The sequence below is a fragment of the Alnus glutinosa genome, chromosome 11, assembly GCF_958979055.1.
Source record: "Alnus glutinosa chromosome 11, dhAlnGlut1.1, whole genome shotgun sequence".
In the NCBI taxonomy this organism is placed as follows: domain Eukaryota; kingdom Viridiplantae; phylum Streptophyta; class Magnoliopsida; order Fagales; family Betulaceae; genus Alnus; species Alnus glutinosa.
This window is the reverse complement of record NC_084896.1, coordinates 1,992,344-2,016,417: the sequence shown is the minus strand read 5'-3', so window position 1 is coordinate 2,016,417 and position 24,074 is coordinate 1,992,344. Positions and strand designations below refer to the sequence as shown.

Below are 24,074 nucleotides of genomic sequence, written 5' to 3'. Positions count from 1 at the left end.
TTTTACGGCCGTCCGAGGGTGGTATTCAATATCATATTGCCCTAACTCGATCGCCCAATTGACCAATCTTCTCGACAAATCCGGCTTCTGCAATATTTTTCGGAGAGGGTATTCTGTTAACACCCGCATAGCGTGTGCTTGGAAGTAAGGTCTTAATCTTCGCGCCGAAATCACAAGAGCATATGCCAACTTCTCTATGCGCGAATATCGTTCCTCTGCGCCATGCAACACCTTGCTCGTAAAATACACCGGCCTCTGCTTGCCTGACTCTTCCCTTACTAATACCGAACTAACTACGGTCCAAGAGACCGCGAGGTACAAATAAAGGATCTCTCCTTCTACTGGACGACTCAGAAGTGGGGGATTGGCCAAGTAGGTTTTCAACTCTCCAAAGGCTCTCTCACACTCCTCCGTCCATCTGAAAGCTTTCTTCAGGACCTTAAAGAAAGGCAGGCATTTATCCGAGGATCGAGAAACAAAACGATTCAGTGCCGCTAGCCTCCCCGTTAACTGCTGTAACTGTTTTGTTGTCCGAGGGGACGGCATTTCTAGGATAGCCTCCACCTTGTCAGGGTTCGCCTCGATTCCCCTTTGTGACACCATAAACCTCAGGAACTTTCCAAAATCAACACCGAACGCGCATTTCTGCGGGTTTAATTTCATGTGGTACTTGCACAGCGTATCGAATGCCTCCGCCAGGTCTGCAACATGATTATACGAGGTCAAGCTCTTGACGAGCATGTCATCGACATACACTTCCATGTTTCGCCCCTGTGTTTGGAACATTTTGTTCACGAGCCTCTGGTAAGTGGCCCCAGCATTCTTCAGTCCGAACGGCATTACTGTGTAGCAATATAGCCCCCGATCAGTCGTGAACGAGGTTTTCTCCTGATCAGACTCCGCCATACGTATCTGATTATAACCAGAGAAAGCATCCATAAAGCTCAACACCTCGTGCCCCGCTGTCGAATCGACGAGCTGATCAATCCGGGGAAGGGGAAAGCAGTCTTTCGGACAAGCTTTGTTAAGGTCCGTAAAGTCCACACACATCCTCCATTTCCCATTCGCTGTTTTCACCAATACCACATTGGCCAGCCATTCCGGATAATCAACATCTCCAATAAACCCAGCTTCAAGCAACTTCCGCACCTCATCCGCAATCGCTCGGGTGCAAAAGTTCTTCTCCGCTGCTTCACTGGCCTGCAATTCTGATCGACATTTAATTGATGCTCGATGACGGAGGGGTCTATTCCTGGCATTTCATTGTGTTCCCAAGCGAAGACATCAACATGGCTACGCAGAAACTCCACCAACTTCTTCTTCTCCGCCTCCGGAAGCTGCGCTCCAATCCGAAGCTTCTGATTTTGGGGTCCGACCGTTACATCTTCTAAATCTCCGGTCGGACTCCTCGTCTGTAGTTACTACTTGTTTGAAGGGCCCACCCCTATGTCGGGGCGAGCTCCACTGGAGGGGCTCCCTAAAGAGATATTATAACACTTACGAGCTACTTTCTGCTCCCCCCGGACTACCCCCACTCCATCATCTGTCGGAAACTTCATGTAGAGATGGGGTATCGACGTTACCGCCTTCAACTCGGTTTGCGCTGTCCTTCCAAAGATAGCATTGTAAGCCGATGGTTGATCAACTATAAGGAACTTCACCGGAATCGTCTTCTGTGTTGGGGGCTCCCCATGGTAACTTGCAGCTTAATCGATCCCAAAGGCATCACCTGCTCTCCGGAAAATCCTACCAAAGGGAAGCGGAAGGCAGAAACTTTATCCTTGCTAATTTTCATCAGATCGAAGGCTGATTTATATAGGATGTCGGCAGAACTGTCGTTGTCCACCAAGACCCAATGTATCTTATGATTCGCTATCACCATCGTCACCACCAAGGCATCAGAGTGGGGCAAGTAGACCTCTTCATAGTCTTCGTTCGAGAAGGTGATAGTCAGCTTTTCTCGCTTTGTAGTTTTCAACGGCCTTGCGACCGAATAAATGGACACTTCCCTCATCTCTCGGGCATAAGATTTTCGGGTCGAATAAGTTTCGCCCCCTCTTCCAAAACCTCCAGCTATAGTCTGAATTTCTGGGAAATCGCCCGACCCATCCTGCCGGCCGCGACTCCTGAGGGCCTTGCTTAATGGTCATTAACTGTTGAGCGGGCTTCTTCCGGACAACGTCGGCCATAAATTGAGACGCGAACTTCCTGGCGAGGCTTTCAAAACTCGAGATCGAGCGGGGTGGCAAAGTCCTGAACCATTCCCGAGCTCCCCCTGCCAAAGTAAGGGGAAAAGCTCGGCATGCAACCTCGTCTGGAGTAGCGTGCAGCACCACGTGCGCACGAAAACTTGCCAAATGTTCAATAGGGTCCCCCAATCCTGTATACAAGGGTATTTCGGGCATTTTGAACTTACTTGGGAGTTGGCATGACATTATTCGGTCAGTAAAGGGGGACACAGCAGTAGAAAACAAGCTATCAGTCAACAAAGCTTTCCCCTTAATTCCTGCTTGAGTGGAACCCATCAAGTAGTCACACTGTTGCTCTAACTTAGTTAATTTCTGAGCCCACTCCTTTTTCACCTTCTCATTCTTCCTCATAAGGTCGGCAAGCTCAGCATCACTGTTGGACTCACTCTCACCTTCGACCACTTCTTCCGAACGTCCACATTCACGTTCGAGATTCACCTGATCACCCTGTGACAAGTCTTCTTGAGTTTTTGGTCGCTCCGTTCGGTCTCGTTCCTGCAACTCCTTCTCGAGTTGCGCTACTTTCTCATTCAAGCGGACTATCTCCGCCTGGGGGTCATGTGAAGTCCCTGCTTCCTCACGCATATTTTCTTCAGTCATACTTCTTCGAGTTAACCGCGTACTCACCATAGAAGGTTCCAAGTATGCTTGTATTCGCGGGAACACGTGACCACGTCGTTCCCACAGACAGAGCCAAAGTGTTAATGCTAAATTTCCGGTATGTTACGTGTCAGCTTCTGGTTGGTCTTCGGAATTGAATTGCTTGGAACAGTAACCTTGAAGGGACTCCTTCTATGCCCTGCAAGACAAAGGGCCGGCGGGGTTTCCAGCCACGCCCCCTCCGACGGTCAAGTTAGTATGAGCTTAATGAGAAGGAATTGATAGAATTTTTTTTTAGGATCAGGGAATCAGAAGGTTTGCTTATCTTTCTTTTTTCAATTGACCACCTTTTATCTGTTTTTCTTCTTTTTCCTTCCTTTATCCGTATTGCCATTTATTATCCTGAGATGCTCATCTTTTCTCAATTAATTCACTTCCGCGGACCCAGATGGTCATCTCATGCTACAGCTCGTGCTTTCCCAAATGGCGGCGGTTGACATCAAGTAGCAGGACCAGTGCTTTTAATGAGGTGATCCCCTCATTAAAGCCCTCATTTAATGTTCTAATCCTCCTCTTCCTCCGTCTGAATTTACCCTATTTGTAGCCGTTGAACTCTGCGCTCTTCCGGGGTCCCCAAAAGTGTCGTTGGGAATTTCCATAACACCAATAGATTTGGGATCTGTTCCACTCTAAGAAATATTGATTGCTTCCATTTGGCTCTAACCCAAACGAGAACACACCAGGTGCTGGATCTTCTTTATTTTTCCATAAAATGAGCTGCTGTGGTTTTCCAGTAACCTTATCAATCCCGAGCTTTGCACCTGGCAGCCATGTGTCGGTTGGATGGTCGAAACTTTCCCAAAATATAGTAGAGGGGTTCGACCTATCTCTCAAAACAAAATTCCCATCATCACGAAGTACTACTTCAGTTAAATTTGACCCGGGAAATGTCAAATTTGTCAACCAAAATGGGATGTTGGAGGAACTCCCAAACAGTAGTAGATTGCCATCTTCTGAGAGGTTAAGTCTTATGGAAGATCGGTTAGACAAAGGGTTTTCTCTATTTGCTACCCAAACAATGTCCTTCTCATCAAACTTTTTATACCATATGCATAGGTAGATTTTTAATGAACTGCCTGGTAAGAAGAAACCGAGCTCAAACTTGCTACCTTAAGATAATAAGGTGTCGCTCACTGAAAGAGACTGACCTGGCGAAAGGGTATCACCAGCTACGGAGAAGCATGCTGTGTAATAAGAGAGGATTAGAAGCAGAACAAATAAGAGCCATGGCTTACTCGTCATGCTAACCATCCCTCTCTATAACTTGCAATATAGCAGTGAGTAGTTACAGAAAACTTGGACTTTCTTTTTTTCTTTTTCTTTTTTCTGAGCAATAAATGCAGGAAGAAGAGGAAGGAGCAACAAACAAGAAGAAAGAAAAAAAAATAAAAAATACAGAGGGTTCCAGGAGTGTACCCATAAAAATTGTAGAAAATGGCGGCAGCCATTTTGGACCAAGATGGGCTCTCTGATTGGCTTGCCTTCGACTTTTGAAGCTTCGCAAGAAGGAACGCAGGCAAGAAAACTGGAAGCTTCAAAATCGTAGCCGTTGGTTGCATCCAATCCAAAGGCCTAAAACATACCAGTTGTCTTTTGTCCTACGGAGGACCATGTTCATATTTTAAAATAAAAAACATTTCACGTTCAAATTTCAAAACAAAACAAATTCCAAAATAATAATGTAATTGTTTGGCAAACAACTCTAGCTCCTCTTCTATTTTTTTTACTATTTTAAAAATAGTCAAATAACAAATATTTTTTATTTTTTTCACTTTTTATTTCATATTAATAATTTTTTATTATTATCCAAATAAAAAAATTTACTACAAAATAAAATTATTTCACTTTCTATAAAATAATTTTAAACTTTTTCATACTTTTATATTCTATCAATCACTTTTTACTACTATTCAAATAAATATTCTACAATTATAACTATTTGCCGAACAAGTTAAATAACACTTGTTATGTTAGAGCATCCCCAGTAGGTTATGTAAACTCAACTCTTAGCTAAAGTAGATGGCAAAAACACACAAAACTCTCCTCCAACAGATTATGCAACCCCACGCCAGAATACATCCATCGTCCATTTGTGAACAGTGTCACGCCTCATGTGGCGTGACACTGTTCACAAATGCATCTTATATTTTATTATTTTTTCTTACTTTTTCTCACTCTCTCGAAGCTTCTTGTTCTTTCTTTGTTGCTTGCTCTTCGGCGTTCTCTCTCTGTCGGTCATGCTTGGAGGATGGGTATGGTGGCGACCGAGAAGAGGACCACCAACGTCGAATCGCTCGGCGCCAACGAAGCTTCGCTTCCCTAACCCAGCCCCACCGGCGGCGACGATAAAGGCCTAGCAAGCGAAGAAACCCGTGGCCAACACCACCAACGCGGCACTTCACTGCGCTCGCAAGCCCCTCCCACACAAGCTTGAGCAGAACCCATGGGTCATTGTGTTCATCTTCGCCAAGAACTTCGTCCTCCTTGTGGTCCTCGTTGGCCTGATCCAATTGATCCGTAGACTCGCCGTGAAACCCAGCGACGCCGTTTCAGATTGGGATTTGGGAGGATGGGTACGGGTTGCCAATTTTCTGGAAGTTTCTGAGTTGGGGCGTATGGGTTTGGGTTGCTGATCTTCTGGAGGTTTTTGGTGGTCTGGCGCGGTGGTGGTGCGGTGGTGATGCCGTGATGGTTGTCGGTTGTGTGTAGTCTGTATGGTGTGCCTATCGGTCTATGATAATTCTGGTTGATTCCGGTTGGTTGATAATGGTGTGTTGAGTTACATTGGGTTGATTTTTGATCTTGAAAGTGCAGGTAGTTTGGTTGATGAAATACTTGTGAGACGATTTCGGTTTGCGGAAAGGAGTAGACATGAGGTTTTAACAAAAATAATAAAAAAAAAAAAAAAAAATTAAAATGATTATTTTAATAAATAGATATAAATTTAGATTATCTGATGGAAGATAGTTTTAAAAGTTGTTATGTAAACTAACAAAAAGTAAGTTTGATCATGTAAAATAGATTGAAATTTACATAATCTGCTGGGAATGGTCTTAGAATGTTAAAAGTATATGTAAGTATATCATTTTTCATATATTTTAAGAGATTTTGACTATCCCACCGACACATGACTGCCAGGTGAAAAGGTTGGGATTGATAAGATTATTGGAAATGAAATCGGAGCAGCAGCTTATTTCATAGTTTCCACATTGTCGCGTTATTGTCATCGACTCATTGGCACGAAAGATGCCAAGGATCAAAGACTTGTCTGGGCCGATCGAGCTCATGAATGTGAATAGACCCAATTATGCCGTCGGCTCTGCACAACGTTAAGACTAACATGTCGACGATGTCGTGTTGAACATGATCATCCTTTTTTGGACCTCTTAGAAATTACTCAGATGCTACTGATATTTTTTGTTAGTAAATTAATTATAAAATTTGTTAATAATTAAATTCACATATTTTTGTTAGCTTAAACTTTTAAAATAAAAGAATGCTAGAATTTTTTTAAGTATTCTTTTAGTATCCATTTGTAATGACATAAATATAATAAAAAAAAAATTACATCTATGTCTTTCTGAATGACATTGATGTAATTTTTTAATTTTTTTATTACATTTATATCTTTTCAGATGGACACCAGGAAAAATAGTAGAAGAAGCAGCTCTAGCATTTCTCTTTAAGATAATTGATAATTTAACATAATATTAAAATAAAAGTCATGAATTTAAATTTTGTCTTTATCATTTCTCTCTATTTGACACTTTTTTAATATATATATATATATATTCAATGCACCTTAATAAACAGAACAACAAAATCTTGGGAATGACTACACGACACCGATCAAGCCTGAACAAGAAATGATAAAAATACAACTAGTGCACAACTCCAAGACACATTGGGGTTGTGCATTAGTTGTGCATGAATCACAACCCAGCCTGAACACCCCCAATTCTTTTTCACAGAAGCTACGTACTCTGTTGACTGGCATAGCAGTCAACATTATGACGATTTCAAACTATCATAATATTCTTCAATATCTTTAAGGAAAATGCTTCTTACACAACACACTCACATGGGATAGGACCCATGTGGTCCCATCCCACCCCATGTGAGTGTACTGTGTAAGTGTTGTGTAGGAATCATGTCTCTATCTTTAAAGCATTTACAACAACTTCCTTTTGATTTTTTTTTAAAAATTTAGATAACAAAATTACTTTTTGCTTTCTTTTCAAATACACTTTACAATAGCTTCTTTTATATTTCATTATATCAATTAAATATTCTTTCTTTACAAATATAAGTTTGCACCTACCCTCACATTTTTCACAAAATTCCAACACAATCGCCAATGAAAGGTAAAAAGATGAGAGATGAGAGAAGAAAGAAAATTATTTTGTATTAAAATAATGGATATGAAAATTTTTTTAGTTCCCTACACATTGGGTAGAACTATAACATTCTCAATTCTTAAAGAATCGATAGGATATCTGTTGTGGGTGGTTTTTTTTTTTTTTTTTTTTTGACATTTGTCCTATATATATCCACAAAATAACGTCGTTTCATATGGGGTCTTAAATCATATCATACATTCGGCAACAAAAAAAAAAATGCTGAAAAACATCTAAAATAAGCCAAAGAAAAAGGTCCAATGAAGATTCAATACACAAAAATAGGCCCTAAATGTCCAAATTTAAAAGCGGTTATACCGTACAGTTATAGCTTTAAATAACCGCTAACTCGTGGTTATTTTATAACTGCTAACCATCTAAGGCGATGGCAGTTGCGGTTATAAAATAGAATAACTTATTAGTTATATGCAATAATTACTAACCGTTACCGCATTTTCATCCCTACAAATCGCAACGAAACTGTAGTTTGAGAGACCAAAGTCTTAAAGTAGTAGTTTGAAGGGTTTTTTTTTTTTTTTTTTTTTTCTTTTTGGGCTTTGCAAATGATAGTTTAGGGCAATTTGAGCATTTCAAGTCCAAAATATGTACGTGTATGGCACGTGCAACAAATTTTATTCATTCTAATGCCCAAAAATGGATTTTTGCATCTTAGTGGAAATTGGAGGAGGTTATGTGTTAAATATGCTAGTTTGGAGGCATAAGTGTGAAAAAAGATGTGTTCATAACCCGTGCATAGCGAGCGGGTTATAAGCTAGTTTTTAAATAATGTACGTGGATGGTACGTGGAAGATCAATTATACTTAGATTCTGCAAAAACTTATAAATTCTATGTGGATGGTGTTATTGGTAAAGAAACTAAAAATTATGAGTGAACTAAGACAACATTTCTTTTCTTTGATATACGAATCAGTCGTCGGGCTTCCATTATTAAAAAAATTTACGCTATTTTTTAAGCAATTTTCTGTTCTAGTGTTAATTGTTGAATTTGTATCCATCATATATATTCCGGTTTTTGGTAAACGCCGGTTGCTTGGGCATCTCCTTTTCTCTCGTTTGGATTGGTTTGGATTGGTTTGGATTAGACGTGTTGCTTTTCCTCTCCTATTTAGGAGACTTGTTTTAGCCGACGTCTAACGATCTATTCCTAGTCCTTTTTTTTTTTAAAAAAAAAAAAAAAAGCAAAAGGGTAGGCAGGAGAGAATAGTTATTGTAGTTGTGGGTGACCACGATAAGAATTACGGACGCTCTGTCAAATTTGATTGAATCTAATTTCATTAGAATATCAGTAGAACTCAATGTGACTAATACTAATTAGGTTTAAAAATTCTCATTGCAAAAGCCAAATTCTCACCCTAATACTTGGTTACTTGCCTAACCACTTAGGGATTACCCTGCCACCACTGAATTAAACCACCACTACTAATGATAGGTTCGTAGCTATTTTAGCACCATCTTTCAACTCGATATGCGAGTATCAATTCTTCCATAACAATAGAGAAACCTCAGTGTGGTATTGAGGGAAAGTGTGAGGTTCAAGTGATTAAAAAATTAGATTTTGAGTAGTTTTGTCGGTTGATAGTGAATTTCTCTTTCTGAGAGTTGTTATACATCCATCTCCTGCCCATTTCTTTTGGAAATTCACAATTTAATTTGTAAGATCATATGTTAGTTTTACATATTTAATGGTACATTTGTCCATTTCTTATATAAAAATAAATAAAAAATAAAAATCAAATATTTTTCTTTCTTGAACCACGTCAGATTTTGATCTAACGTATGATTGTCTTATTTTTATAACGTTGTTTATTTTTTTTATTTTTTTAAATCTTAAAATTATTGTCACAAACAAAATTTGGGTCTTCTTTCACGGGATGGCTACTTCCAAATTTCAAGTAGAAGTGAAGTTCCACAAGCAGGATGGCCTTTAATGAAGTTTCAAAATCAAGGAACATAGCCCCCGGCCACCTAGTTCCCACCCTGATTAATCATCACCAGACCGGCTTTTTGAAATATTATAAGATGAGTAATGCTATACATCATCCCGTTGTCCTCCTTTTGTCCTCCCAAATTTGATGTGGCTCTTAAAATCACCATTGAATTTATGATAGATCATTATTGAATTTTGATCCAATGGTGATTTTAAGAGCCACATCAATTTTGGGAGGATAAAAGATGGACAAGAGGATGATGTGTAGTATTACTCTTATAAGATAGTTTGGAGGCATAGAAGTGTGAAAAAAAAAAAAAAAAAAAAAAGATGTGTTTATTGGATAAGTCTCCCCTTTAAAGGAAAAGAGAAGAAAAAATTTAAGAATAATTACACAAAAGAGGATTGAATTATGAGATACGATGCATTGTTACTCTAAGACATAACTTTTGATCACTTTTGTTCACGTGACAACTTTTTTTTAAAAAAAAAAAAAAAAAAAAAAAACCTTAAAGCTAGTTAGGAGATCACCTTAAACAAGGTGCAAGAATTATGCCTTGAAATACTAATGTATCATGTCTTATCAAATTATACGTTGATTTGAGATAAGAATACTGAACTAGCAAACGTTTCAAACTAGGATATCCACGTTTCTAAGACATAACTCTTAAAAGTACTACGTTATAATTTGTTGTTAATTCCTCAAAATTCTTAAAATACTCATATAAATTTTTTTAAATTAATTCTGTGGGTTAAATTAACCATGGTTGGGTAAACAAAAAAGGAAATTAATACACACACGCACAATCACAAAGAGCCACCAACAGAGCCGCTTGAGTCCAGCTCTTTTTTGAAATTCAGTTAAAATCCATGATATAAACCACCAACTCTCCTCCTCACCGATTATTCTCTCTTCCTCGTCTCATTTCTCAGTCTTGCCCGCTTCTTTTTAATTTTCTTTCAGGCCTCCATTTCCAACGGAAAAGGCAAAAAAATGCAATTCCAAACCCTGATAGCTCGCCCTTCTCACATCCCTCTTTTCCAAAACCCCACTCAAAGACCACTCTCTCTTTTCCCTCGCTTTCACTCCCCTCTTTTCCCTTCTAATTTGTCGCTCACTTCAACCCCCAAAAGTCGTCGAAATCGGATAATAACCGCTTGCACTAGCCCTGCCGAAGAGCTCATCGACAATGACCCCGAAATCTCGGGTGAAAATGATGGCGGTATCGTTTCGGTTTCGGAAAAGGTATTGGGGGTTGTGGAGGGAAAGGAATCGGGGAGTGAAGAGAGACAGAGTATATGGAATCAGATGAAGGAGATTGTGAAGTTCACTGGGCCCGCCATGGGGCTCTGGATTTGCGGGCCCTTGATGAGTCTGATTGACACCGTGGTGATCGGTCAGGGTAGCTCCATTGAGCTCGCTGCTTTAGGTACTCTGTTCTCCTTTGAATTTGTTGTTGTTTAGAGTTAGTTCTCTGCTTGGTTGCTGAGAAAAGGCAGGAAAAGTTTCTAATTTTACAATTCTCGCTGGAGAAAAAAGAGGAACTTCGGCTCAAACTTACTCACTTTAGTTACTTTAATTGCTGAGTTGAGTTATGCTTTAATTTGATTGTGAATTTGGACTGACAGGCCCGGCAACGGTTATGTGCGATAATTTGAGTTATGTGTTCATGTTCCTTTCGATTGCTACTTCGAATATGGTTGCTACTTCCCTTGCTAGAAAGGTTGGTTTCTTTAACAATTGAAGGCCTTTATTGCATTTCGGGTGTGTTACTTCACTTTTGATCATTTGTTTTAATCAATGTCTCTTTGCTCCTCGATATTTTATGCTGCAATTTTGGTTTTTCATTTTTTGTTTTGACCGTATGGCATTGGTACATGATAAAAATGAAGTGCAGCATCACATATCTAACTTGCTCTTTATTGGGTTCACCTGTGACTGCTTGATGCTTTTGTTTATGAAGTTCTTTGGTTCATGGGCACTGACTGGTAATAAGGCTTAGAGCTTCTTTGGGCTATTTCTCAAACTACCATTGATAAACTGGGTGTTTGATTGTTTTGGGTAGTCAGTAGTTTTATGTTTTTCACCACTTAATAGATAATAGGAAGTATATTTTACTAAATGAATTCCAGACACACTCCAATGACTGATGAATATACTACTTCGCCTTTTCAGCTTTTACTGGACCAATGAATGCACATGTTGTACCTGCAGCAAACACATATGTTCAGGTACATTTTCTCTCTGAATCTTCAGTGTGTTTTGATATATACTTAGAATATTTCGAGTCATTCCTTTTGTGCAGACACATAATTTACATATATGATATAGCTAGTTGTGAATATACTTTTTGTAGAAATTCACATCATTGCAGTTATGTATATCGCATAATTTAGAGATATGGTTCAAAATCTTCAAGAAGATTGGTTCTAAGATATGAGTGAATCAAGACAGTATTTAGTGACATGTAGCATATATAAATCAACATGCATACAAATCGAATAAAAAGGTTGGTTGTACAACATTTATTTTCTTTGATATAGGAGACAGTCATCGGGCTTCCGTTGTTGAAATAGTTACACTATTATTTGAACAATTTCCTGCAATGTCAATTGTTGGATTTGTGTCCATCATGTTCCTGCCTGTGGTAAACGCTGGTTGCTTGGGTTTAGGTAGAGGTGCATGTTCATTGCTAATCATTGAGACTACATCAGGCATGGTAGGTCGATCAATCGGGCTTTCTTGGACACAAAGAAGGCCAATGTTAATGAATCTCAACATAATAGGGCTGGAAGAAGGATAACCTATTGTTAGATCCATCAACTCCAAGCTTAGATCATATATCCACAACTCCCAAGCCTAGTATCATATCAAATGAATGTAAGTTTTTTCTAATAATAAGAGCATTTCAATTTATAAGACAAAGGTAAAACATAAAGAAATTGAGAGAATATAAAAGATACTCACATATCTAAGAAGATTGAGTGAACTACTGTTATAGAAGCCAGTATTCTTTCTGCCACTTAAAATCTCTAAGAGCAATACTCCAAAGCTAAACACATCGGACTTTATCGAGTATAAACCATCTATAGCATATTCTGGAGACATGTATCCACTGGATTCCAAAATTAGCACACTTCTTTTAGTAGCTTGCTAAAAGAATTTAACTGGCAGTTGCAAATATCATATGTAAAACAAGTTGCATACTTACTAAGTTCCAACAATTCGGTTTGTGTTTGCTTCTGTTTCATTACCTCCAACTATTCGAGCCATGCCAAAATCTGATATTTTTGGATTCATTTCACTGTCCAAGAGAATGTTACTCGGTTTTAGATCTCTATGTATGATTCGTAACCTTGAATATTGATGAAGATAAAGAAGCCCTTGAGCAATCCCCTCAATAATGTGTACACGTGTCTCCCAAGCTAACATCTTTTTCCTGATTGGATCTGTTTAAATAGTACAACAAGGAAATTAGTCCTTAAGAACCTAGAAACACATGAGATTTAAATAAAAGCACATATGTACATAAACATGCACTCACCAAAAAGGTAGACGTCCAAACTTTGATTGGGCATGTACTCATATATTAATATTTTTTCATCTCGCTCGATACAACAACCTAAGATTCTGACAAGATTTCTATGCTGAAGTTTTGCAATTAATATTGTCTCATTTCTGAACTCCTCAATTCCCTGTCCAGATCTTTTTGAAAGCATCTTCACTGCAATTTCCTGCCCTTTGAGTAATTTCCCCTATGAAGGAGAACCAAAATTAAAGCTCTTTAAACTTTCATAAAGATTTACTACTAATGCTGGTTTTCTCGATAGTGGTCAAAGCACATTCATCAGAAAAATGTTACGTACCTTGTAAACAGGTCCATAACCTCCTTCTCCAAGCTTATTTACAACTAAAAAATTATTAGTTGCAATTGATACGCTTTCATAACTAAATAGTGGTAACTCAAAATCCTTCTCTCTTTTCTTCATATTATTGTTGGTATTCATTTCTTCATTGATTGCATCGAGCTCAGTATCGAAATCAAATAATAGTATATTATTGTTTGAAGCCTTCTCTCCTGTTTGATAAGAATTGGTCACTATAAATGGAAATCCAGTGAGGTGACATCATTAGGTTCACCAAACAGGCCAGCTCTACCCTATAGAAAATTAAGCGGTCACCTAAGGCCCCCAATTAATGAATATTAATAAATATTTTTTTATAAAAAGAATATTTAAAGGCTTAATTATAATCAATATTCTTTAATTAAGGCTCCTAATTATAGTAATAAGTAATTAAAAAGGCATTAATATCATTAAATTTTCCTAAAAACTTAACTCTTCAACATTCCATTCTTGAAATAAGTCTCAAACAATTGATAGTATTAAATAAGATAATAAAATAATATTAAAGACATTCTCAAATAAAACTAGTTCTCCAACTTAAAACATTCTATTCTTGGGATTGTAATGAGCATTGAACAGCTTTAACATTAATCAATGCTAATAATATATAATTATTCCAAATGTTAAAAAGATAGAAATTATGCTACACAATTAAGTCCTGCGTTCAAAATAGAATGGGAACAAAATTAAATGCTAAGAAGATAGAAAGTTTTTAAAAAATATTTTATTCAGTTATAAACTCATTTCTTTATAAGTTTCCATCTTTTTTTCTTCCCATTTCCGTATTCAAGTCTTATTCAAATTTGAATTATTCTCTTCTTTTACAATTTCATTAATTATTTTCCAACTCACTATTCAAGGCATTAAAATCATTTCATAGGACCATAGCTGATCAGTGATAAAAAGAAAAAGAAAAAAAAAATAGCCTCACTTACATAAATAAAAATAAGAATATAATACAATTTTTAAATAAAAATAAAAATATTAATATTAAAATAAAATATTATCTAATTAATTTTTTTTTTAAAAAAAAACACCGCACTTAAATTTGTCATTTTAAGCCTCAAAATATATTGAGCCGGCCCTATCACTAAAGTTCAACCATTGACCAATGCCAATTTCCAAAGGTAACTAATTAGTCATTTCCAAAGGTAACTTATAAGTTTATTTAGTCATTTCTGCAAATAAGTACTAATAATATAGTAATTCATTCCGATTCTAGTGAAATGACCAAATAACTGCAAATTAAACTCTTTAATAGAGACATGATGAAATTGGTAGGAGGACCTCCACAAACAGGAGCCTGAAACACACTATCTTCGCCAACTAATGATGATAACAGCTTTTCATTGATGTTCCTAAGAACAAGGACGTCTTGTCACAATTTTATTGTCTTAGATTAAGGTAGACTTCCTTGTAATTTTTTAAATTGATCGATTTATATGTACGGATGGAACGTTTACACTTACCTATGCGTTTGAGCTTTCCTTTGATTGAAAAACAAATGAAGAGACATAAGATAAGCCCTGTTGTTGGAATTAGCACAGCTACCCATACTTTCCATTTTTTGCCTGATTATGATGACAAGAATCACTATTAGCTCAACCATAACAGAGAGAAAGGTGACATAAATTTGTGTAAATTTTTCACCTTTGGTACTTTGACGCTCATCTGCAGCAAGTCTGAGATAGATATTGTTTCCAATCTCCCCACCATCTGAGAGTTGCTGTACGTTCAAAAGAGCTGCTTCCCATATTACACAGTACCCGCTGCTATTATAAGCATAAGCTGTGCAATAACAGTTATTCATGCAAGCCACTTCACAATTCGTAGCACTCGTTGATGCTTTCGAATTGTCAGGCAATCTCAGGATTGGTATCTTCATGAACCAATCTTTTTTGCCATTAGCATACGTATTATTTTCACATTGCAAAGGGGATTTCCTCACACAGCCACCTGACCAATCATTTAGACTGGTGTAGTTCGTTGAAAATGGTTCAAAACCTTTTAGACATTCACAGGGGCTCGAAAAATTCTCACGATACACGCCAAATGCACCACACAAACCATAGACATCAGATTGGTCCTTCGGTTGAGACCAAAATAAATTCCATTGCCAAGGGCCAGACATCCACGACAATTGCTGGATATGTCCTGTAGGCATCATCACAAATTTAGCAAGGATAGAAGGATCAGAAAGAGAATAAGTAAAATATCTTCCATTTTCATTTGACACAAAACTGAAGTCGAAGATATCATTCGCTTTCATCTCAGGAACAAAGGCAAAGGCGTGAGTTTTTCCATTCCAAACTCCAGAACTCCAATAGATTTGGGATCTGTTCCACTCTAAGAAATATTGATTGCTTCCATTTGGGTCTAACCCGAACGAGAACACACCAGGTGCTGGATCTTCTTTATTTTTCCATGAAATGAGCTGCTGTGGTTTTCCAGTAACCTTATCAACCCCAAGCTTTGCACCTGGCAACCATGTATCGGTTGGATGGTCGAAACTTTCCCAAAATATAGTAGACGGGTTCGACCTATCTCTCAAAACAAAATTCCCATCATCACGAAGTACTGCTTCAGTTAAATTTGACCCGGGAAATGTCAAATTTGTCAACCAAAATGGGATGTTGGAGGAACTCCCAAACAGGAGTAGATTGCCATCTTCTGAGAGGTCAAGTCTTAAGGATGATGGGTTAGACAAAGGGTTTTCTCTATTTGCTACCCAAACAATGTCCTTCACATCAAACTTTTTATACCATATGCACAGGTAGATTTTTGATGAACTGCCTGGTGAGAAGAAACCAAGCTCAAACTTGCTACCTTGAGATAGTAAGGTGTCGCTCTCTGAAAGAGACTGACCTGCCGAAAGGGTATTACCAGCTACGGAGAAGCATGCTGTGTAACAAGAGAGGATTAGAAGCAGAACAAATAAGAGCCATGGCTTACTCGTCATGCTACCCATGCCTCTCTATAACTTGCAGTATAGCAGTGAGTAGTTACAGAAAACTTGGTCTTTCTTTTTTTCTTTTCTATTTTTTCTGAGCAATACATGCAGGAAGAAGAGGAAGGAGCAACAAACAAGAAGAAAGAAAAAAAATAAAAAAAAAAATACGGAGGGTTCCAGGAGTGTACCCATAAAAATTGTAGAAAATGGCGGCAGCCATTTTGGACCAAGATGGGCTCTCTGATTGGCTTGCCTTTGACTTTTGAAGCTTCGCAAGAAGGAACGCAGGCAAGAAAACTGGAAGCTTCAAAATCGTAGCCGTTGGTTGCATCCAAAGGTCTAAAACATACCAGTTGTCTTTTTTTACGTTCAAATTTCAAAACAAAACAAATTTCAAAATAATAATGTAATTGTTTGACAAACAATTCTAGCTCCTCTTCTATTTTTTTTTTACTATTTTAAAAAAGTCAAATAAAAAATATTTTTTATTTTTTTTTCTTTTTATATCAGATTAATAATTTTTTATTATTATCCAAATAAAAAAATTTACTACAAAATAAACTTTTTTAATTTCTATAAAACAATTTCAAACTTTTTTATATTTTATATTTCATCAATCACTTTTTACTACTATTCAAATAAATATTCCACAATTACAACTATTTGCCAAAACAAACTAAATACCACCTGTTATGTTAGGATGTTAAAATTAAGTAGATGTAAGTATGCATTTTTCATATATTTTAAGAGATTTTGACCATCCCACCGAAACAAGGCTGCCAGGTGAAAAGGTTGGGATTGATAAGATTATTGGAAATTAAATCGAAGCAGCTTATTTCATAGTTTCCACATTGTCGCGTTATTGTCATTGACTCATTGGCACGAAAGATGCCATTGCCAAGGATCAAAGACTTGTGTGGGCCATGCAAGCTCATGAATGTGAAGGCTGAAGAGACCATTTATACCGTCCGCTTTGCACAACGTTAAGACTAACGTGTCGACGATGTCGTGTTGAACATGATCATCTCTTTTGGACCTCTAAGAAATTACTCAGATGCTACTGCTATTTTTCGTTAGTAAATTAATTATAAAATTTGTTAATAATTAAATTCACATATTTTTGTTAGCTTAAACTTTTAAGATAGGAGAATGCTAGAGTTCTTTTTAGTATTCTTTTGGTATCCATTTGGAATGACATAAATATAATAAAAAAAATTACATCTATGTCTTTCTGAATGATATGGATATAATTTTTTAATTTTTTTATTACATTTATATCTTTCCAAATAGACATTAGAAAAATACTGGAAGAAGCAGCTTTAGCATTTCTCTTTAAGATAATTGATAATTTAACATAATATTAAAATAAAAGTCATGAATTTAAATTTTGTCTTTATCATTTATCTCTATTTGACACTTTTTTAATATATATATATATATATATACACTTTAATAAACAGAACAACAAAATCTTGGGAATGACTACATGACACCGATCAAGCCTGAACAGGAAATGATAAAAATTCAACTAGTGCATAACTCCAAGACACATTAGGGTTGTGCACTAGTTGTGCACTATTAGTGCATGACTCACAACCCAGGTTGAACACCTCCAATTCTTTTTCACAGAAGCTACGTACTCTATTGACTGGCATAACAGTCAACATTATGACGATTTCAAATTGTCAGAATATTCTTCAATATCTTTAAGCAAAATGCTTCTTACAGAACACACTCACTTGGGGCAGGACCCATGTGGTCCCATCCCACCCCATGTGAGTGTATTGTGTAAGTGTTGTGTAGGAATCATGTCTCTATCTTTAAAGCATTCGCAACAACTTCCTTTTGATTTTTTTTTTAAAAAAATTTAGATAACAAAATTACTTTTTACTTTCTTATCCAAATACAATTTACAATAGTTTCTCTTATCTTTCATTATATCAATTAAATATTCTTTCTTTACAAATATAAGTTTGCACCTACCCTCACATTTTTCACAAAATTCCAACACAATTCCTGATGAAAGGCAAAAATATGAGAGATGAGAGAATAAAGAAAAATATTTTGTATTAAAATAATGAATATGGAAATTCTTTTGGCTCCCTAGACATTGGGTAGAACTATAACATTCTCAATTCGTAAAGAATCGATAGGGTATCTGTTGTGGGTGGTTTTTTGTGATTTTTTTTTTTTTTTTTTGACATTTGCCCAATATATATCCACAAAATAACGTCGTTTCATATGGAGTCTTAAATGACATCATACATTCGGCAAAAAAAAAAAAAGCTCAAAAACATCTAAAATAAGCCAAAGAAAGAGGTCCAATGAAGATTCAATACCCAAAAATAGGCCCTACATTTTTAAAAGCGGTTATACCGTGCAGTTATAGCTTTAAATAACCGTTAACTTGTGGTTATTTTATAACTGCTAACCATCTAAGGCGATGGCAGTTGCGGTTATAAAATAGAATAACTTATTAGTTATATGCAATAATTGTTAACCGTAATCGCATTTTCACCCCTACAAATCGCAACGAAATTGTAGTTTGAGAGACCAAAGTCTTAAAGTAGTAGTTTGAAGGGTTTTTTCTTTTTCTTTTTCTTTTTTTTTTTTCTTTCTTTTTCTTTTTTTTTTTTTTTTTTTTTTTTTTTTTTTTTTTTTTTTTTTGGCTTTGCAAATGATAGTTTAGGGCAATTTGAGCATTTCAAGTCCAAAATATGTACGTGTATGGCACGTGCAACAAATTTTATTCATTTTAACGCCCTAAAATGGATTTTTGCATCTTAGTGGAAATTGGAGGAAGTTATGTGTTAAATATGATAGCTTGGAGGCATAAGTGTGAAAAAAGATGTGTTTATAACCCGTGCATAGCGAGCGAGTTACAAGCTAGTTTTTAACTAATGTACGTGGATGGTACATGGAAGATCAATTATACTTAGATTCTGCAAAAACTTATAAATTCTATGTGGATGGTGTTATTGGTAAAGAAACTAAAAATTATGAGTGAACTAAGACAACATTTCTTTTCTTTGATATACGAATCAGTCGTCGGGCTTCCATTATTAAAAAATTTACGCTATTTTTTAAGCAATTTTCTGCACTAGTTTCGACAATATGGCGATGTTTTCTTTCAACAGACCCCATTTGATGATGTGTATGTGGACAACTAAGACGATAGGACACTCCCATGTTAGTTAGAGAGGTTTGAAGAGGACGAAATTCACCTCCATTGTCACTTTGAATGGAGATAATTTTGGTACCAAAATATGTTTCAACAAGTTGCTTAAAGCGGAGAAAAATAGCACAAACATCAGATTTTAATTTGAGAGGATAGAACCAAGTATATTTACTAAAATCATCCACAATACTTAGATAGAAACGATTATTGTTTACAGAGGTGATAGGAGCAGGGCCCCATACATCAATGAAAAGTAATTGCAAAGGATGACTAGAAATAGAAGGACTATAACTAAAGTGAAGACGATGACTCTTGCCCTGCTGACAGGATGAACAAACAGAAGATAACTTGGAGGAAGTCACGGGCAGTTTATTGGACTTGATGATTTGAGTGATAACTGGAGAAGCTGGATGACCCATCCGGAGATGCCATTGGTCCAAAGGGACTTTTTCACCGAAATAGGCAGCAAAGTTCTTGGACGAAGGAGCATGAGATGAAGGCCATGGATAGAGGCCGGATTTACTCGGGCCTTGGAGGAGCAGCTGGCGGGTGTGAAGGTCCTTAACACAGAAAAAAATTAGGATGAAATTCAATAAAAACGTGATTGTCACGAGCAAACTGGTTTACAGATATGAGATTCTTTTGGATTTGAGGAACATGGAAGAGTGAATATAAATGAAAATTGTGTGAAGGTGTAGGCAATAGACCACGACCAGAATGTAAGATTTTCAAACCTTGGCCATTTCCGACTTGAATCGTGTCAGGTCCAGTGTATTCAGCAGCATTCAAGTTGAGATTCGACAGGTCATTGGTGAGGTGAACATTGGAGCCAGTATCCGGATACCAGGAGGAGTCAGGAGCAAGAGTTGCTGAGGCCATGTTGACATGCATCGAGGAGGAGTCATGCTGGTTGCTTGGTTCATAACTGAACCAGCATGTGGCTGCAGTGTGGCCTTGTTTGTGGCATACTTGACATGTTGGTCGCTGAGAGGGGGAGTTCCCGGATGAAGAGAATTGCTGAGGTGGTCCTCTGCCATGGCCACGGCCTCTACCGCGAGAATAATTGTTGGTGCGCGGGCCAGGGTTGGAACCACGGTTGTTTCGGGAATATGACTGGTTCTGGCGTTGAGCAGTGTTGGCAGTGGAGATGTTCAAATCAATGGCTGATTTGTGTTGCTCCAAGCGCATCTCATAAGAGAGCATAAACCCATAGAGTTCATTAAGGGAGATGGAATCTTGTCGTGTGGTCACAGAGGTGACAAGAGAATCAAATTCTGGACCAAGACCAGCAAGTATAGCGGAGACAAGTTCCGAAGCTTCAATGGGCTTGCCAACTGCAGCCAAGAGATGTGAGAATCCCTGCGCTTTTTGATAATAAGCGGAGATTGCAAGAGCACCTTTCTTTAAGGTAGCCAATTGTTGCTTGAGTTGCATTATCCGGGACTGAGATTGAGCAGAGAAAAGAGATTCTAAAGTTAGCCATACCTCCCGAGAAGTGGTAAGACCAATGACATGGGGTAGAGCTTCAACTGAGAGAGTGGAGATGATGGCGCTAAAGATCATTTTGTCTTGATGATACCAGAGTTGAGAGGCTGGATTTGCAACAAGGAGGCCGGATGTTGAGTCTGGAACAAGCTGAGGAGGTCGTGGATGTGTTCCATCGACATAACCGAAGAGATTTTGGCCCTCTAGGAATGGAACCATCAGAAAGTGCCATAGGATGTAGTTGTCTTGGTTGAGTTTTTCTGAGATATGGTGATGAATATTCTGAAGAGGGATGGGGGTTGCGGAAGGGGTATGGGACGAACGAGGGGATGAGGTTTGGGTGGAGGATTCGGTTTCAAATGAAATTGCCATGGACGTTAGTCTTGAGATGGCTCTGATACCATGTAGAATTTGGAGATTTATTGGATAATTCTGCCTCCTTCAACCGTAGGTCAGACACTATATTTATAAGAAGAGAGTTAGTCCTTGGATAGGACTGTACAAATGTATTCTGAAACCATAGAGAAGTCCTTTAATAGGACTGTACAATCTTTAGATAAGAGACCTAAACTATATAACTTATAGTAGTAGAAACATAAGAGAACTATACAACTTGTAGTAGTAGAAACATAATAGAACTACTTATTGTTAGATTTATCTTTATCCGGAGATAAAGATATATCTGGTCTAATACCTGCAATTCTCATTTGATGGGTTTCTCAAAGTGCAAGGTGCTGCTGATGAACCATATCTCTTCCCATGCATCATCTACTGAATAAGCTTACATTGCCTTAGTATGGTTGTTCATACTTGTTTTTGACCTGCTAATGCATATACTCGTTAGCTAGGAGCTGTACTGGACAAATTTTGTTAAATCTGCAATGCCATGTTGGTGCTGCTTGCATCCTTTTCCATACAATTTTTTCTGACTGCAATAAGATATATTCCCTTTGTGTTTATAAGATATTGGGCTTGGTGTTTGACTAGGATACAATTTTAATTGCCCATCTCAAATGAGATATTGGCATGTTTAATTAAATTGAAACATTTGTTACTTCATTAAGCTTGTATCTGATATGTTCTTCCATTTCCCAGTCTTGGCATGAAAGATTCTTGGGGACCTTTAAAGGCTTTGGCGGTTGCCATTGTTGTAAATGCCATTGGTGATATAGTCCTTTGCAGCTTCTTAGGCTATGGTATTGCTGGTGCAGCATGGGCTACAATGGTTTCTCAGGTGCGCTGACTAAAAACTTCAATATTGATTTCTTTCAGGCTGAATATAATTTATAATATGCTCTTATTGATGCATTCTCAATTAAGCCAAGCAAATATACACCTATTTCTTTTTCCATTGCCACTCACCAGCATTTTTTCTAGGTTATTGCAGGTTATATGATGATTGAAACTCTGAACAAGAAAGGATACAACACTTTTGCTATCTCTGTTCCATCACCTCATGAACTTTTAACAGTAGTTGGGCTTGCTGCTCTAGTGTTTGTAACAATGATGTCAAAGGTTAGACTATAGTATTACTCAACGCTGTAGCGGTATTTGGTCTAATGTGATATCTCTATTTTTTCTGAGATACTTTGATGCTTCAGGTGGCTTTCTTTTCCCTCCTTGCATATTTTGCCACATCTGTGGGCACACACACCATGGCCGCTCATCAGGTTAGTTACACTTGTAATTTTTGTTATTATCTTCCTCCATCTTTGACAAAACCAATGACCATTTGCATTAACAACTTGCTTTTTACTCTAGGTCGTGGTTCAAACGTTCTTGATGTGTACAGTATGGGGTGAACCTCTATCTCAGACCGCACAATCATTTATGCCGGAGTTAATATATGGATCCCGTTGAAATTTGGAAAAGGTTAGTGATGGTAATTTTCTGATACTGCATCAGTTGTTGTTACAATCATGTTTTATCTTAAATCTTAGGGTTAAATACTTTTTTGCTCCCTGAGTTTTAATTCTACCTCTGTTTCATTTTGTATCATCTGTGGTACTTCGCTTGTAAAGACCAAGAAAATAAATAGAAAATTTAACAATTAATAAATTATATTTATTAATAAGATGGGACTAGTAGTTATAATATTTATATTATGAAAATAAAATGAGTTTAAAATGAATAATGAATAATAATAATGAGTCCTAGAGTAATAAATAATTAATTGTATTAGTTGAATGTAGTTAAATTAAATGTGGGGTTATAAATTAATTGTTAAAAGATAGTCTTAATAAAGTAGGGGTCTTGCAGTAATTTAATAAAAGTTGGGGCTTTAAAAATAGAAAAATCTCACTTTGCCGCATGTCACCATTGGATTGGTTAGGAGAAGATGTTATCTTCTCTTAACCATCCACAATGGGACACTCACTCTCTCTTTCCCCCTTTTTCCTCTTTCTTTTCTTTCTTCTTTTTCTTTCTTTCTTCCCCTTCTCCCTTGGTTCACGCATAGCCCCCCCATTCCCTTTCTTTTCTTTTCGTTTCTTCTTCCATTCCTCCCTTCTTCTCATCACACACGCACGCCCTCTTCATTCCCCTTTCATATTTTCTTCTCTCTTCTTCACACACACACACGTTGAGAGAGAGAGAGAGAGAGACCGAAACTGAGACTGAGAGGGAGAGCCCAAGAAGAAGAAGAGAAGGAGAAACGGATTTTCGGCCCTGGGTCTTTATAAGGTAAAATCTCTAGTTTTCTTTACCCATTCATGTTACCCATTGTCTCTACATCACGAAAATCATGTGGATCATTAGAGATTCTCGTAGATTTGAATTCTAGGTTAAAATGAAAATGGGGTTTCGGTTTTGGAGAGTTTGTAGTTGATTTTTGAGTTGTTTGTTAAGGGATTTCGTCTATAATATAAGTTAAGGTTTGAAGCTTTTCTTTATAATTTTATCATACCCATTGGATTTGAAGCTTGAAATCATGTTGATTTGTGGGAGTTCTATTTGGGTAATCTGAAAATTAGGCTTTATGTTTGGTGATTTTGGGGGTTTCCATGGACTACTATCCAATTGTGTGCATGTGTATGAAGTTTGGGTATTTGATTTACAATAATGGATCGATGATAGAGAATGTAGTTTTGGTTATGTTTGCTTGTTAGAAATTGTTAGTTGTGTTGCCTATGGAAGAAATTGAGTTTATTTGTGTTGGGTTGATTATGAATTGGTATGAAGCCTAATGAACATTGATGTGTAATTTTGTAAAAAATCTAAGTGTGTCACCACTTGAGAATAAGGAATTCATTGGGTATTTAAGGATGGAATGTTATGTAGTTTGTTAATGGATTATTGGTGA

General features: G+C 37.2%; 1 protein-coding gene and 1 pseudogene across 2 annotated transcripts; one reads left to right on the top strand and one right to left on the bottom strand.

Moving 5' to 3' along the window:
- Positions 1-10,165: 10,165 nt before the first annotated feature.
- Positions 10,166-22,640, top strand: LOC133880966 (protein DETOXIFICATION 46, chloroplastic-like; annotated as a pseudogene).
- On the bottom strand, positions 11,708-16,204 carry LOC133880965 (G-type lectin S-receptor-like serine/threonine-protein kinase At4g27290). 2 transcript variants are annotated; one of them, XM_062319935.1, is made up of 7 exons: positions 14,811-16,204; positions 14,630-14,731; positions 13,122-13,333; positions 12,800-13,010; positions 12,467-12,704; positions 12,223-12,370; positions 11,708-12,114 (listed from the first exon to the last, which is right to left on the bottom strand). In XM_062319935.1, exons 1-7 carry the CDS (start codon positions 16,126-16,128, stop codon positions 11,806-11,808), a joined length of 2,538 nt encoding a protein of 845 aa, XP_062175919.1. In that variant the 5' UTR covers positions 16,129-16,204; the 3' UTR covers positions 11,708-11,805. The 2 variants fall into 2 exon arrangements, with proteins under 2 accessions (XP_062175919.1, XP_062175920.1); XM_062319936.1 differs by lacking the exon at positions 11,708-12,114 and having other exon boundaries at positions 12,264-12,370; positions 12,463-12,704.
- Positions 22,641-24,074: the final 1,434 nt, after the last annotated feature.

What these genes read in the sequence shown, in the direction of transcription:
- LOC133880965 (XM_062319935.1), bottom strand. Translation starts at nt 16,128, where the DNA reads ATGGGTAGCATGACGAGTAAGCCATGGCTCTTATTTGTTCTGCTTCTA. An exon ending in AGGAAAGCTCAAACGCATAG is followed by an intron (nt 13,334 to 14,629) that starts GTAAGTGTAAAC and finishes CTTATCAAACAG; the next exon opens with GAGAGAAGGCTTCAAACAAT. An exon ending in GTTATGGACCTGTTTACAAG is followed by an intron (nt 13,011 to 13,121) that starts GTACGTAACATT and finishes TCTCCTTCATAG; the next exon opens with GGGAAATTACTCAAAGGGCA.